Source organism: Triticum urartu, chromosome 6A (assembly GCF_056163025.1).
Source record: "Triticum urartu cultivar PI428250 chromosome 6A, HENAU_Tu73, whole genome shotgun sequence".
Taxonomy (NCBI): domain Eukaryota; kingdom Viridiplantae; phylum Streptophyta; class Magnoliopsida; order Poales; family Poaceae; genus Triticum; species Triticum urartu.
The window spans coordinates 15199118-15212579 of NC_141878.1; the positions used below are offsets into that span (position 1 = coordinate 15199118).

General features: G+C 44.7%; 1 protein-coding gene across 1 annotated transcript; it reads left to right on the top strand.

Moving 5' to 3' along the window:
* Nucleotides 1–2788: 2788 nt before the first annotated feature.
* On the top strand, nt 2789–3982 carry LOC147963234 (uncharacterized). The gene has a single exon (XM_087529519.1). The coding sequence runs from the start codon at nt 2789–2791 to the stop codon at nt 3980–3982; it is 1194 nt and encodes a 397-aa protein (XP_087385645.1).
* Nucleotides 3983–13462: the final 9480 nt, after the last annotated feature.

Here is a 13462-nt window from a genome sequence, read left to right on the forward strand (position 1 = left end):
GGAACCGGGTTTTCGTGCTGAACATTTTGATATATTATACGTTTTTTCGACATTGTATGCAAAAATTATAGCCGGTTTACTTTTTCATAACACTATTTTGCAAAACATGTCAAAATTTATGTTTTTAGTTTTCCTAACTAGTAGATATAGTAACATAACTACATCTCGAAGGATTTTAATTTTTGAAGTTTTTATCTTTTTCTTTTGTTTTTTTAACTGAAATGGAGATATGGGGGGGGGGGTAGAGTTTGAAAATTGCACAACCCCTTTAGTCAGGGATGGTGTCCAATTCTACCGTCAACTACATCTGCTAGCACAGTCCCAGTCAGAGTCACAACTAAGGTTAACCAAGCCAGAGTCACGTTCTATTAAAATGGCAAAAAGAATTACTTTTTCATATGGCAAAACTAATTCTATCAACTATTATTAAAAGGCTAAACAACTATTAATACAAAATAGTAGCAAAATTAATATTAATTAATTATAAAAATTTATCTACTCTTGTCTAGTAGAAGCATACTACAACATGTTAAAATCCACAGAAAGAACTAACTAAAAATAATTTAAAACAACAATTAAAGGACTAAAACAACTATATAAGCAAAACAATATTGTTTTTTTTATTAAAATCATAACTTAAATTATTCTAGAAATAACCAAATAAATCTTACTGTGATGACACTCTAACATGTGACTAGGAGCAAAAAGAATTAAATTTCAAACTATTTTTAAACTCAAATTATCCACAATCTAGGATTTTAAGCAAATTTGAACAAATTGATATTTAAATCATTCAAATTTGAAAACTAACGGCACAAACAAATACTAGACAAAAAATTTAATCTAATGCAAAAAGAATTACTCAAAAACATCAAATATCCTAAAAGATATAAGCAATTTTAAAAAGAAACTAAAAATAAAAAAGAAAAACAAATTTCAGAGCCCCTTTAGTCCCGGTTCATGGCTTAACCTTTAGTCCCGGTTTGAGCCACCAACCGGGACTAAAGCAGGACTAAAGGTCTAACCTTTAGTCCCGGTTGAAGCCACGAACCGGGACTAAAGGAGTGCTTTCGTCCCGGTTGGTGGCTCAAACCGGGACTAAAGGGCATTGCACCCCTTTAGTCCCAGTTGGTGTGTCCAACCGGGACTAAAGGTCCCATTTGAATCGGGACTAATGCCTGCATGGCGCCCTAGGCGCACGAACCAGGACTAATGCTCCCGGTTCGTAATGGATTTTTTTCAAAACTATCATGTTTTTTGTAGCAATTTCGGAAACTATAGCGCAGATTAAAAAAAATGTAAAACTCCTGTCGGCCTAGAGTGGGCCGAAAAGGCAGTTTTCGGCCAAGCTAAGGCCGAAGTAGGCTTTTCGGCCGCGCTTGGGCCGAAGACGTGCGTACCTGGGTCGAAAAGTCGGTGTTGGCGGGGGCCCGGCCGAAAATAGTAGCTTCAGCTACCCGACGGCCGAAGCGGGCCGTTTTCGGCCAACCAGCGACCGAAGTAGGCCTTTTCGGCCAGGCTTCGACCGAAGCTGTTCTCGGCCACGTATCGGCCGAAAAGGTGCGGATAAGCACCGTCGTCCCTTTCCTCTCGCTGCCTCTGTTCTTCCTTTCCGTTTCCCCTTTCTCTCTCTTAGTTCTTCTCTGTACCTCGCCCCCCCGCGCCGATCTCCTCCATTTGCCACCCATTTGCATATCCAGCCCACAGAATCGGTAGATCGTAGCAATCCCCGCTGGCCTACGGTGTTATTTTTTGCTATGGGATAGTTTTTGATGTGTTTGGGGAGGAGCAGCCATGGTGGGGAGGAGGAGCCATGGTGGAGAGGAGGACGGGTAGTAGGTGGTGGTGACTAGTAGCAGCAGCTGTAGAGGAGGAGGTGGTGAGGAGGAGGAGCAGGTTGGGGGCTGACCGAAGTTGAACCTCCGGTCGTCGGGGGCGGCGTTGTCGTTCTCCGGTGGTGCAAGTACTTTGCGAGGTGGCCGGTGCCGCTGAGTCGAAGAGAGAAGCAAGAAGCGGACACACGCTTCGAAGGTATAATCATGTCGTCACAAATTTTATCTAAATTGTATAGTTTAGTTAGTGTATATAAGTCATATTGTGAATTTTAGTGTTAATATATTTGTGGAGGCATTTTAGCGCATAGTTCGTGTAGCGGATAATATTAGTGTTCGTTGTGATTAATGAGAAGATGGCAATGTCTGACAGGTGAAAATGTTTGAATCAGTAAATCTGAATGTTTACTACGGCGCTGGTAATGTTCGATATAATGAGTTGGGGTTGATCTTAGCGAGTTTAAAAATGGCATCATGACACTAGCAGACCCGGACAGACTGGACATTAGACAATTGAAGTACTAGTTGACAACTAGTTTCGGGCTGGATCCTGAAGTATGTTCCATCAGTATTCATGCATTGTGGACCAAATCTTGTAAAATGTCAAGTGGGAGTTGATGCCGGTAGATAGGAGCCAACATTGGTTGTCCCTGTTAAGACGCTGCCGAGACCGAAGAATCCACCCATATGCACTTGTGCAACCTGTGCCGAAGGAGGAGAATACCGTACAACTCCACAGGGGGTATGAACCCGGCCAAGGCAGTGAAGTGGCTAACGAGATTGTTTTATCCTGGTCACAGCCAAAAGATGTGGATGCTAGCCAACCCGAGAAAGAGTCAGACTACGTGCCACACAATGTTTGTGGTCCTGATACTGCGCAGAGTAGCCAGTCGATAATATTAGCTGGTTTTGGTTTTGCTGATGGGGATGAGGAAGGGGATTAAATGCAGAGGGTGATGGAGGAAGAGGACGAGGATGGATTGGTGGAGGAATTGGATTCTGAAAATTCTGAGGATGAAGTGGATGTACCGATTCCTTCTACATGGGAGCATGACATATCCACCGGCCTTACGGTCAACGATGGCCATGAGACTCCATGGCAGTATAATCTGAACCAAGTACAGATAGGGGCTATGTTTGATACAAAGAAAATATTGAAGCATGCAGTGATAAAGTGGGCTATGTCTACGCAGAGGGTTTTCCGGACACACATATCAAGTCCAACAAACTATATCGTGAAATGTGTTGAAACAAGTTGTCCTGGGAAGGTGCACGGGCACGTGGCGAAGTATGACATCCACTGGGTTGTCACCATTGTCGTCCCACATAATTGTGTGAGGAAGAACCTGCTGGTGAAGCATCCGAACCTGACTTCAAGTCTCATTGTGCAACTCATGTATACTGAGATAGTAGAGAAGAAAGATATGGAAGCAAAACACATCCAGACAGCAGTGAAGGTCAGATGGAATTATGTCATTCCTTATGGGAAGGCTTGGAGGGCTAAGCAGAAGGCTATGGAGGAAAGGTTTGGGACGTTCTTCGACTCATATGATAATGTTGTCTGTCTCCTGGGCATACTGAAGGAGAGGAATCCCGGCACTTATGTGAACATACAACACATGAGGTTGCTGAGTATACCAGATTTCAAGGTGTTGAAACGAGTGTTCTTCTCTTTTGGTATGTGCATCGAAGCTTTCCGGCATTGTCTTCCTGTTATGTTTGTGGATGGTACATTCCTGAACGGTCAGTATAGAGGGCAAATCCTGACTGCTATTGGTGTGGACGGGAACAATCAAATCATCCCACTTGCCATGGCATTTGTGGAGGGTGAGAACTTTCTCAGCTGGGTATGGTTCTTCCGCCAAGTGAAAATTGCTATCGTGAAGGACCGACCAAACGTGTGTGTCATTCATGACAGACATGCTGGTATATTGAAGGCCGTGAAGACACTTCGTAATCCAACAGATGACGAACCAACACCTTGGAGGGACTTGCAGAGCCGGTGGTGCATGCGCCATCTTGGGGCTAATTTTTTCTCACAGTTCAAGAACAAGCGGTTGATGAACTTGTTCAAAAAATTATGCAAGCAGAGCCAGCAGCGCAAATACGAATTTATTTGGTCAAAACTAGATGAGTTTACTAAGAAGTAGGTCCGTGCGAGGAAGAAAATGGAAGAAGGTCAGGTTAAATTAGCAGCACTCATCGCGGAGCTAGAGGAGCCAGTAGGACTTTGTGACTTGCCAGCAATTGACCCTCCTAAACTAAGAGAAAGAAGGGAAGGGCAATAAAGAATTTTTCTGAGTGGATAGAGAAAGAGCCTCCAGTGAACTGATCTTTGCTGCATGACACACATGGAGCTAGGTATGGCCACATGACAACCAATCTTGCAGAAGTGTATAACTTTGTGCTGAGAGGGAATAGAGCATTGCCACTCACAGCTATTGTGGAGGCTGTATTCCATGGCACTTTGAGATATTTCAGAGAAAGGCACGAGTTAGCAAAGAAGCATATTGAAGATAATTAGAACACACCTTATTGTAGCCGTGTCATGGAATACATGGCAAAGAAGATAGAGAAAGCAAAGAAGCACACTGTCAGACTCATAGGGAATCAAGAAAGGAGGTATGAGGTTCAGCTTCCTACCGATGGTTTTGGTTCTGGAAATGAGGTGAAGACACACGAGGTAAAAATTGGAACAGAATTTTATCCAACGTGTGAGTGTACATGCAATAAACCGAAGTTGTTGCACCTACCTTGCTCTCATGTGTTAGCTGCCTGTGGCCAGATTGAGTTGGATGCTATCTCCTTCGTGTCCCCATACTATTTAAAAGAGGCAGTGCTCAACACCTGGACAGGCGAGATGACAGGGTTTAGACTTGTCGGCAATTTCAACAAGGTAAACGGTGGTGAGAGAGTATTCATCCCGCATCCAGACCTTCGGCGAACAAGTAGGGGCAGACGAAAGACCCGTCGCATCCGGAACGATATGGACCAGTCTGAAGCTGGTGGAGCAACCAGACAATGTTTGTTATGCGCGGCTTATGGGCATAGGATGAAATATTGTCCCGACCTGAACAAAGATGGTGCTTCCTCATCGACGAGTGCTTCCACATCGACGGCTGCGACAACAGGAGCAAGAGGTGGACGTGGTCGTGGCAGTCGAGGCCGAAGGGGCGGACGAGGAAGAAATAACTCACAAGCTATATAATGTGTCGTAGTGGGTTTTAATATGTAATATGTCAGGACTATGTTTTAATTTGTAATATGTCAGGACTATGTTTTAATTTGTAATATGTCAGGGCTTATGTGCCTGCTATCGGCGACTTACCTACTATGGGATCTGTTTGGGCACGGCGAAAGGTACTTTTATATTAAGTAACAATTAATTCAATTATTTCTTGCCATTCAATAGTATTACTAATGGAATCTTACTAATGCTTATTTGTTGTCATGCACAGAGACAGTTTGCACATAGTCAGGTTAGGGGATGCTACACGTCCTTCATGGCGCAGTTTGATAGTTTGCACGAGGATCAAGTTATCTGGGAGCCATACTCGCCCCAGGCTATATCATCGAGGTACCCAGTTGGGATTTCTGGATTGTGCACTAGAGATCGGCACTTTTGGATGACCAAGGCCAAGTTGGTGTTCGACGTGACGGTTGAGGAGATGTCTCTTCATAGGGCGATGAGACAGTTCGGTCTATATCAAGAGCCTGAGATTCTAGATATTCCACACTTGCCAGAACACGTGCACAAGTAAGTACTAATACTATTTTAGTTGTCAGCTCTGCATTCATAATATACCTAATCATGTATCGCGCATGTCAATCTCAGGGACAGTCGCCTAGGAGGAAACAAGTCCATGGCTTATTGGCTTAAGAGCATTTCCCCTTACGTTGACGAATGGACTACCGCCGCGACAAATGTCTGGGGTGAGGTTCGGCCCTTTAACTGGGAAATGTTCGGGTTGTATCTGCAGCGTTACCGGCATACAACGAGGATCTACTTGGTTCCATCAGCTGCTCCTGATCAGATCGAAGCCCCTCTCACAAGCGATATGTACCCAACTGCCTCTGTTGTGGGAACCAGACACCACACGGTAAATGCCTTCATTCTCATATGTTAAGTCTTTTGTTAATCTGGACATATTCGCTTGGCTGTCTATTCGTGGTGTCTATCATACAATGAGGATATAATTGGTTAACTCTTCGTGTACAGGGTGACTTGACAGTACAGGCGCGAGAGGAGGTTTCCGCTTTAATGCGGCGCTTTCAGAGGGGAGAAACTATCCCACCGCGAGAGGGCGTCTCATGGTTGAGGCGTCTTGATGACAAGCTACACGGGATTTATGCAGCTGTTACGTGTAGACGGTCTTCGGATGTTGCACTTCCTCCTCCAGCACATCGTCCGCCACGTCCCTGTATACAACATTCAGAACCACGATCCTCTGTGCACCATTCAGAACAACGACCCTCTGTGCACCGTGCAGAACCTCATCCTTCACAGCCAGGGAGCTCTTCCTGGCATGAGCCACCTCCTTCATAGCCAGGGAGCTCTTCCTGGCATGAGACACCTCCTTCACAGCCAGGGAGCTCTTCCTGGCATGAGCCACCTCCTTCACAGCCAGGGAGCTCCTCCTGGCATCAGCCACCTCCTTCACGGCTAGGGAGCGCTTACTGGCATCAACAGATGGAACTAGGTAACACTACTCACTACATTCTTTTCAACAGTGTAGTAATCGTTCTTGCATTCTCAGCAGTCACTGATGCTTACTAGTGGTGCTTCGTTCATGCATTTGTATCAATTTTACATGTTTTACTTTACCGCAGGTGGCAACCAGTCACAACCGTTCATGCATTCAGAGCAGTCACCGATCCTTAGTGGTGGTGCTTCGTACTTTGAGGGAAACCGCGAGGATGATGACCAAGCTACAAACTTTTATGGCTTCTCGCAGATAGTGTTTCACACTCCACCACCACCACCGACACAGGAGACACAGACCGTGACAGACGAGGTTAACTATGGTCGTGGTTATCGCGAGCCTCGTCCATCGCCTCATCGCTTATCGTCTTCCGGTCCTCGCCCGAGGAAGACCCAGACTCGTCGTCGTCCCCCGCAGTGATATGCTTATCTATCTATGTATGACTCATTATCTATGTTAGTTTCAGACTATTCGCAGTTGTGTGTCAGTATTTATGTATGAGACATGCTTCATGTATGTGTTATTATCGCACTTGCTTCTATCTGATCAGGAGACATATATTGTTTTATGTATGCGAGAGACATATTACTATTAATTCGCATTCTTATTCCAGTTACATTTCCAAATAGACTACAACCGATAATTAAGATACAAGTACATCTGAATTAAACGGTGCGGCTGAACTTGTGCAATACATCTACATACTACAAAATGAAATTCAGATAGAACATAATTCCCTACAATAATACAATACAAACTAATAATGCAAATACATCTGAATGAAACGGTACAACTGGAATACATCTTACATACTACATGAAGTCATCATCATCATCCTCCGTTGATGCAACCCTCTTGCCCTTCGACGATGCGGTCCTCGTGCCCTCCGTCGATGCATAACTCTTGCCCTTGGTTGATGCAGAACTCTTGCCCTTCGAGGATGCAGAACTCTTGCCTTTGGACGATGTAGAACTCTTGCCCTTCGACGATGCAGAACCCGGAAGCGGCGGCATGAAGATATCATCGTCGTCCTCGCTCTCCTCAGTCCATAAAAATGTATTCTTTGCTGCAGTCCTTCTGAAAGTTTCACTCTTCGGCTCCACTACCTTCTTCCACCTTTCATGCAACCTAAGAAGTGCTTTACGTACCTCCTCATAGGTCCTTTCAGGCCACCCAGACCTACGTAATTGGTGAGCCGACTCATTCATTATGGTGTCACTACCGGTGAGTTCGTCCCATGGAATTATCCTATTGTCCATCATGAAATCGGTAGCTAGACTCAGAAGAGTGCTGCTCATCCCAGGGTGAATACTACGATCGAATGGATAATGGGACATCTCGACTACACTACACTGGAATGCTCATCCACCTCCGCCTGAAGGGGGTTTTATAGACACAGAGGAGAAAAATGGCGGGAAAGAATAACTGCGGTATGGCGGGAAAGGGTTGGCGGGAAAATAAGGCAGGAAGGGATTGGCGGGAAAATAAGGCGGGAAGGGATTGGCGGGAAGGGGTTGGCAGGAAACGGGTGGCGGGAACATATGGCGGGAAGGTGTTGGCAGGAAACGGGTGGCGAAAAAATACATTTCAGCCTAATGTATGAGCCATGCAACTTCGGCCTACACGAGACCAAAAAGTACTTTTCGGCCTAGACTTGACCAAAAAGTCTATTTCGGCCTAGACTTGACCGAAAAGTGCCTTTTCGGCCAGTACCCCACCTCTTCGGCCAAGAGATGGCCGGAAACCCTACTTCGGCCTAAGTGTGGCCGAAAAGTCCTACTTCGGCCTAACTGTGGCCGAAAAGTCCTACTTCGGCCAAGAGATGGCCGACGGGCTACTACTTTTGATTTTTAAGAAAATCATGCTATAGTTTCCGAAAATGCTATAAAATATATCATAGTTTTGAAAAAAAATTAATGCAACCGGGATTAATGCTCTTTTCTGGCCTCAATCAAAGCTTTGGTTTTTACTAATGATTTGAGTTTCTCTCCAAACATACTTTTTTTTCTTAAATGGGACTTAAGGTGCACCGGTACAATAGTCATTTCACATTCCACTTAGAAAAATCTTTTTGCATGGGTTTGAATGAAAATGAAATCTGCAAAAACTAAAAGAAACGTGAAACATAAATTATATGCGGTTGGAGTTTATTTGCCTCCATTATTGGGCAATGTTACTTTTTTTAAATATTAGCACCTTAAAGCTTAAATAACGTGGGTATTATTTAACAAATCATCCGGGAAATCAGCTGGGTTGCGCATCGTTGGATTCATCATTCCATGACAACCGTTGGATCGGGTCAACGAGATCAACAAGAGCAACGACGACGTCGGCGTAGGGACGCAGCACCGCATGCTCGCACCGCATGTCAGGGCTCGCCGGTGAAGCTCCATTGCAGCGCCGTGAAGCTTCATTTCAGCTCCGGGAGTCGACGGTGAAGCTTCATTGCAGCCGCCGGTGAAGCTTCCTTGCATCACCGAGCTTTGGGCTTCCGCGCGAGCGTTGCGTCGCAGCACATCGACGGTGCCCGACGGCGAGCCACCGACGAGCGCTCCACTTTAACACCACCGCACGCACGCGACGGCGACATCTGATGCCGCGACATGGACGGGCTGCTGCGATGAAGCTCGCGTCGGGCGACGTCTGATGCTGCAATGGAGCTGCTCCGGCGGAGATGGAGCATGCGGTAGTCGCCGTCGTTCCTCACCCAGTTTTTGGCAGCGGAGGAGTGAGTGGGCGGTGGCGCGGTGCGAGAGAAGTGCGCGGCGCAGGGGTGAGAGAAGAATGGATCTAGACGAAGGACGTGTGGACGAGAGCTGCGCGTCGTGGAGACGAGGCTACGAGAGGATAAGCTGCCCCCAAGCGACACGTGTCAAACGGGAGAGGTGGCGAACATAAGGCTGGTCACAATGAGCAAAAACATAGTCTAGTAACTTACGCACTTCCTTAGACTATGTTATTACCTCCACAGTGGGTAGGAACATCTATGTAGTGTCATGCAACAATGTATTTATTATGTTATAGACTCATTGTTTCTTGAAGTGTGTGATGTTCCGGTAACTTAGCTAGTTACCACAAGCACCTCTCTCTTCATTAAATATGTGACACATAAGCAAAGTTGTATTGGAGTGTGTGATGTTACTCCTAAGTTCCTCCCCATTGTAACCAGCCTAACAACCAAATCAACCGGTTGATTTAGAACGATTTCCTTTTTATTTTATTTTTGCAAATAAAAGAAGCAACTGTGAATTCTGATATAGGAAACGATTCAGCTTTTTTTTTTTTTGAGAACTAAACGATTCAGCTGGTTGTGTCTGTCGAGAGTTTTTTTTCCTGGATTAGCGACCGGTGTGCCTTTCTCGCGCGCGTACCACCGGTGGGCCTTTCTCGCGTATTCCATAGATCAGTTATGAGAAAAGGCCTGGTCTCAGATTTATCTTCGAGAGCAGTAGCCCAGGACAGTTGGGCCAGGAATTCTAACATGCCTGGAAGGTTGAAAAAAACAACAACACATCCAGCGGCCAGAAACATCCAGATCTAAAAAATGGACGGCCATACAACCTGAAAGGCTGGATGTATTGCTCAAAAACAGAACATCGACATTTATCCATACTTTCTTTCTTACCTAACAAGATCTGACCTTCTTTTTTTTACAGCATAGACACAAACCACACTTTCATTTGCACAAATTTCGAACCCATGTTCAGTTTCTGCATTGACGCACACGAAAAAGAAATCAGCTGCTGTAGAGTAGCAATACTTACTATTTGAATCAGTACTTTTTCCATACTATTCATAACTGATCCTTTTAATTATCAAGTCTGTAAAAGCATCCAACCATATGTAGATCCTCTAATCAAATAGTACCAACTATTCGAGTCCAATCAACTACAAAAGGTATGCACCATTATTATTATTGTAGCGAATGACAAATGCATTTACATTCGAACAACCGGTGGTACGCAAGAAATGACATCAAAGCGATGCGAAGAAAGAGTATATGCCCACCAATCAACATGACACCATGCAGCTATGCAAACGCATATATACCGCACCGTCTAGCCAAAGGCGGTAGTAATACAGAGAGATGAGAAGGGCCGAGGATGAGGATGTGAAACTCAAAGCATCAGGAAATAGGAGACACCTGGAAAGAGGACACTTGTGCTCGGTGGATAACATGATGAACCAGGCGTACAGCAAGTAGCATGATAATGAAACATCACGCAGCTGTTTAGAGGAGAACACGGTGATACAATACAGTAGCGAGAAGCATGGCATCAAACACTACATATTGGTGTTGACCTTGATGATTCAATAAATATATGCATCAAAATCATCCATTTATCAGCCTTGTTGTCCTTGCCAAGGGCATCTGCACTCCTCCATAATTGGCTCACTACCATGGCTTTGCGGGACCTTGAGGCGCTTCTCGAGCTCACATCTGTTGCTGAGCTCTCGTCCTCCCCTGACACCTGGTCACCTGGTGTGTTGCATGGGTTGACTCTGAGTTTCTTGATGAAAAAAATAGTAAAATTCTTGCCAAGTTTGCCATCAATTAGTCCAACAGCATGTCACACTGTATTTTGGGAAAATTTATCAAATGTGGGGTGCATATATGATGGCAATGTGCAGTTCCTCTGCTATTATTTTTTATCTGTAAACAAAGAGTAATAATTAAGGTTTTGGCATGCAACCATGAACCATGAGCTAGCGCCAACTGACCTGTTTGCAAGACACAATGGTTTCTTTGAATGGAAATCAGATTAGTGCCAGGCCTTTACTCAATCTCCATTGACGGCAACATGTGACCAGGGGATATCATTTTATGTTACTGAAATCACAAAGAAAAGGAAAGAAAGAAGAAGAAAACCAACATGGCTATATTTATAAGAGAAAAAAGCCATCTAAGTTCATCAGTTAACCACTGTAGTCTAACTCCAGCCCATCCCATCATCAAATGTCACGTGAGAGATACGACACATGAGTCCAGCCCCAAACCATCAACACCCTCGCCAACTTTCACCACCAACCGCGCCGCCACTAGCCACCCGCTCGGCGCCGGCGCCTACCCGCCGTCGTGCTCCGGCTCCAAAGTTGCATCCTCACCCAGCTCCTCTCTTCTCCCTACCCCTTCCCCGCCCCCCTCGCCGCCGCCTCCTTCCCGCTCGGACGCTGGCTTTGCCGCCTGTAGAGAGAGGATGAGAGAGAATAGGAGCTGTCTGTAGATTAGTAACTAGTTGCAGCATGAGCCCCAAGACACTTTGTGAGATTATAAGATTGGCTCATTATTAATAGTGTACATATTTAAGATGACATAGCAATACCTTATAGCTGATTGTTGGATGTATTATTAACCATGCTCCAATCAAATAGTACTAGTTATTGAAGTCCAAACAATTGCAGAGGTGATGTACACCGTTATTACTTTTTGTACTAGGGAAACACCAATTAATTTACATTCCAACAACCCGTGGTGCGCAAGAAAATATATCAAACCAATCGTGAAACGTCAAAAGTCACCATCACACACACACACACACACACACACACACACACACACACACACACACACACACACACACATATATATATATATATACTTGTACTATTTTACTAATTAATGACATTAAATTGATGTGAAGAAAGAGTAAATACCCACCAATCAACCAGATACCATGCGGATGTGCAGATGCATATATACCACATCGTTTAGCCAAAGGCGGTAGTAACAGGGAGAGATGAGAAGGGCAGAGCATGAGGATGTCAAAGTCAATGCGATAGGGAATGTGAGACACCCAGAAAGAGGTCACATGTACTCGGTGGAGAACTTGATGAAGCACCAGTACCGCAGGTAGCATGACAACGAAACATCACGCCGATGCTTAGTGTAGAATACAGTGATACAGTACAGTAGCTAGAACCATGGTGACAAACTAAGCATCCGCGCTTGTCGGGCTCACATCAGTTGTTCAGCTCTCATCCTCCCCTGCCACAGCGTGCGTCGTAGCATGGGTTGACTTCGAGTTTCTTGATGAAAAATTAGTAAAATTCTTGCCGTGTTTGCTCTCGAAGTTGTGGAACACCATGCCGTGCTGAATTTTGAGAATATTTATCAAATATAGGGTGCATATATGTTGAGAATGTGCAGTTCCTCTGCTATTACCTTTTGTCTGTCTATAAGAGAGTAATAATTAAGGTTTTGGAATGCAACCATGAGCTAGCGCCACCTGACCATCCATAACCGTCACCACAAAGTTCAGATCGAGGGCAAGTGAGTCGAGCACTTCAGAGACTAGACAATGGGGTTTTACATTGCATAAGTTCAACACTCTTATATGAAATTCACATAAAACTGCTAGTAAATATGATGAGAAAATTCCTTATTTGACACTGTCTTAAAATCTGGTTCCTTATTTGACACTAGAAAAGTTTTTCTTCCCTATTTGACACTAGTCCTAAATTTTATTCCCTATACGACACTTCCGTCCATTCACTAGTAGAAAAAGGGTCAAACGTGAAGCACATTAGTATCGGTTTGTATTTGAGCCGGTACTAATGGTACCAGTAGTGCCGGTTCGAACGGATTTGCATTAATGCCGGTTCGTGTTGAACCTTTAGTACCGGTTCGTGGCACGAACCGGTACTAAAGGGGTGGTGGCAGGCTGGCGTCAGGCCGGGGCCGCACGATCACCTTTAGTACCGGTTCGTGCCATGAACCGGTACTAACGGGGTCTGACCTATAGTACCGGTTGGAGACAAAAACCGGGACTATAGGGCAATTTTCAAACTTGAAAAAATCATAACTAAATCATCCTAATTCAGAAAAATATATATAATATATCAAAATTTGCAGAACAAAGAGATTGATCCGCTGAAACAAGGAGTTTTCCGTTTCGACAATTTTTTAAAATCACAAAATTCCAAAGG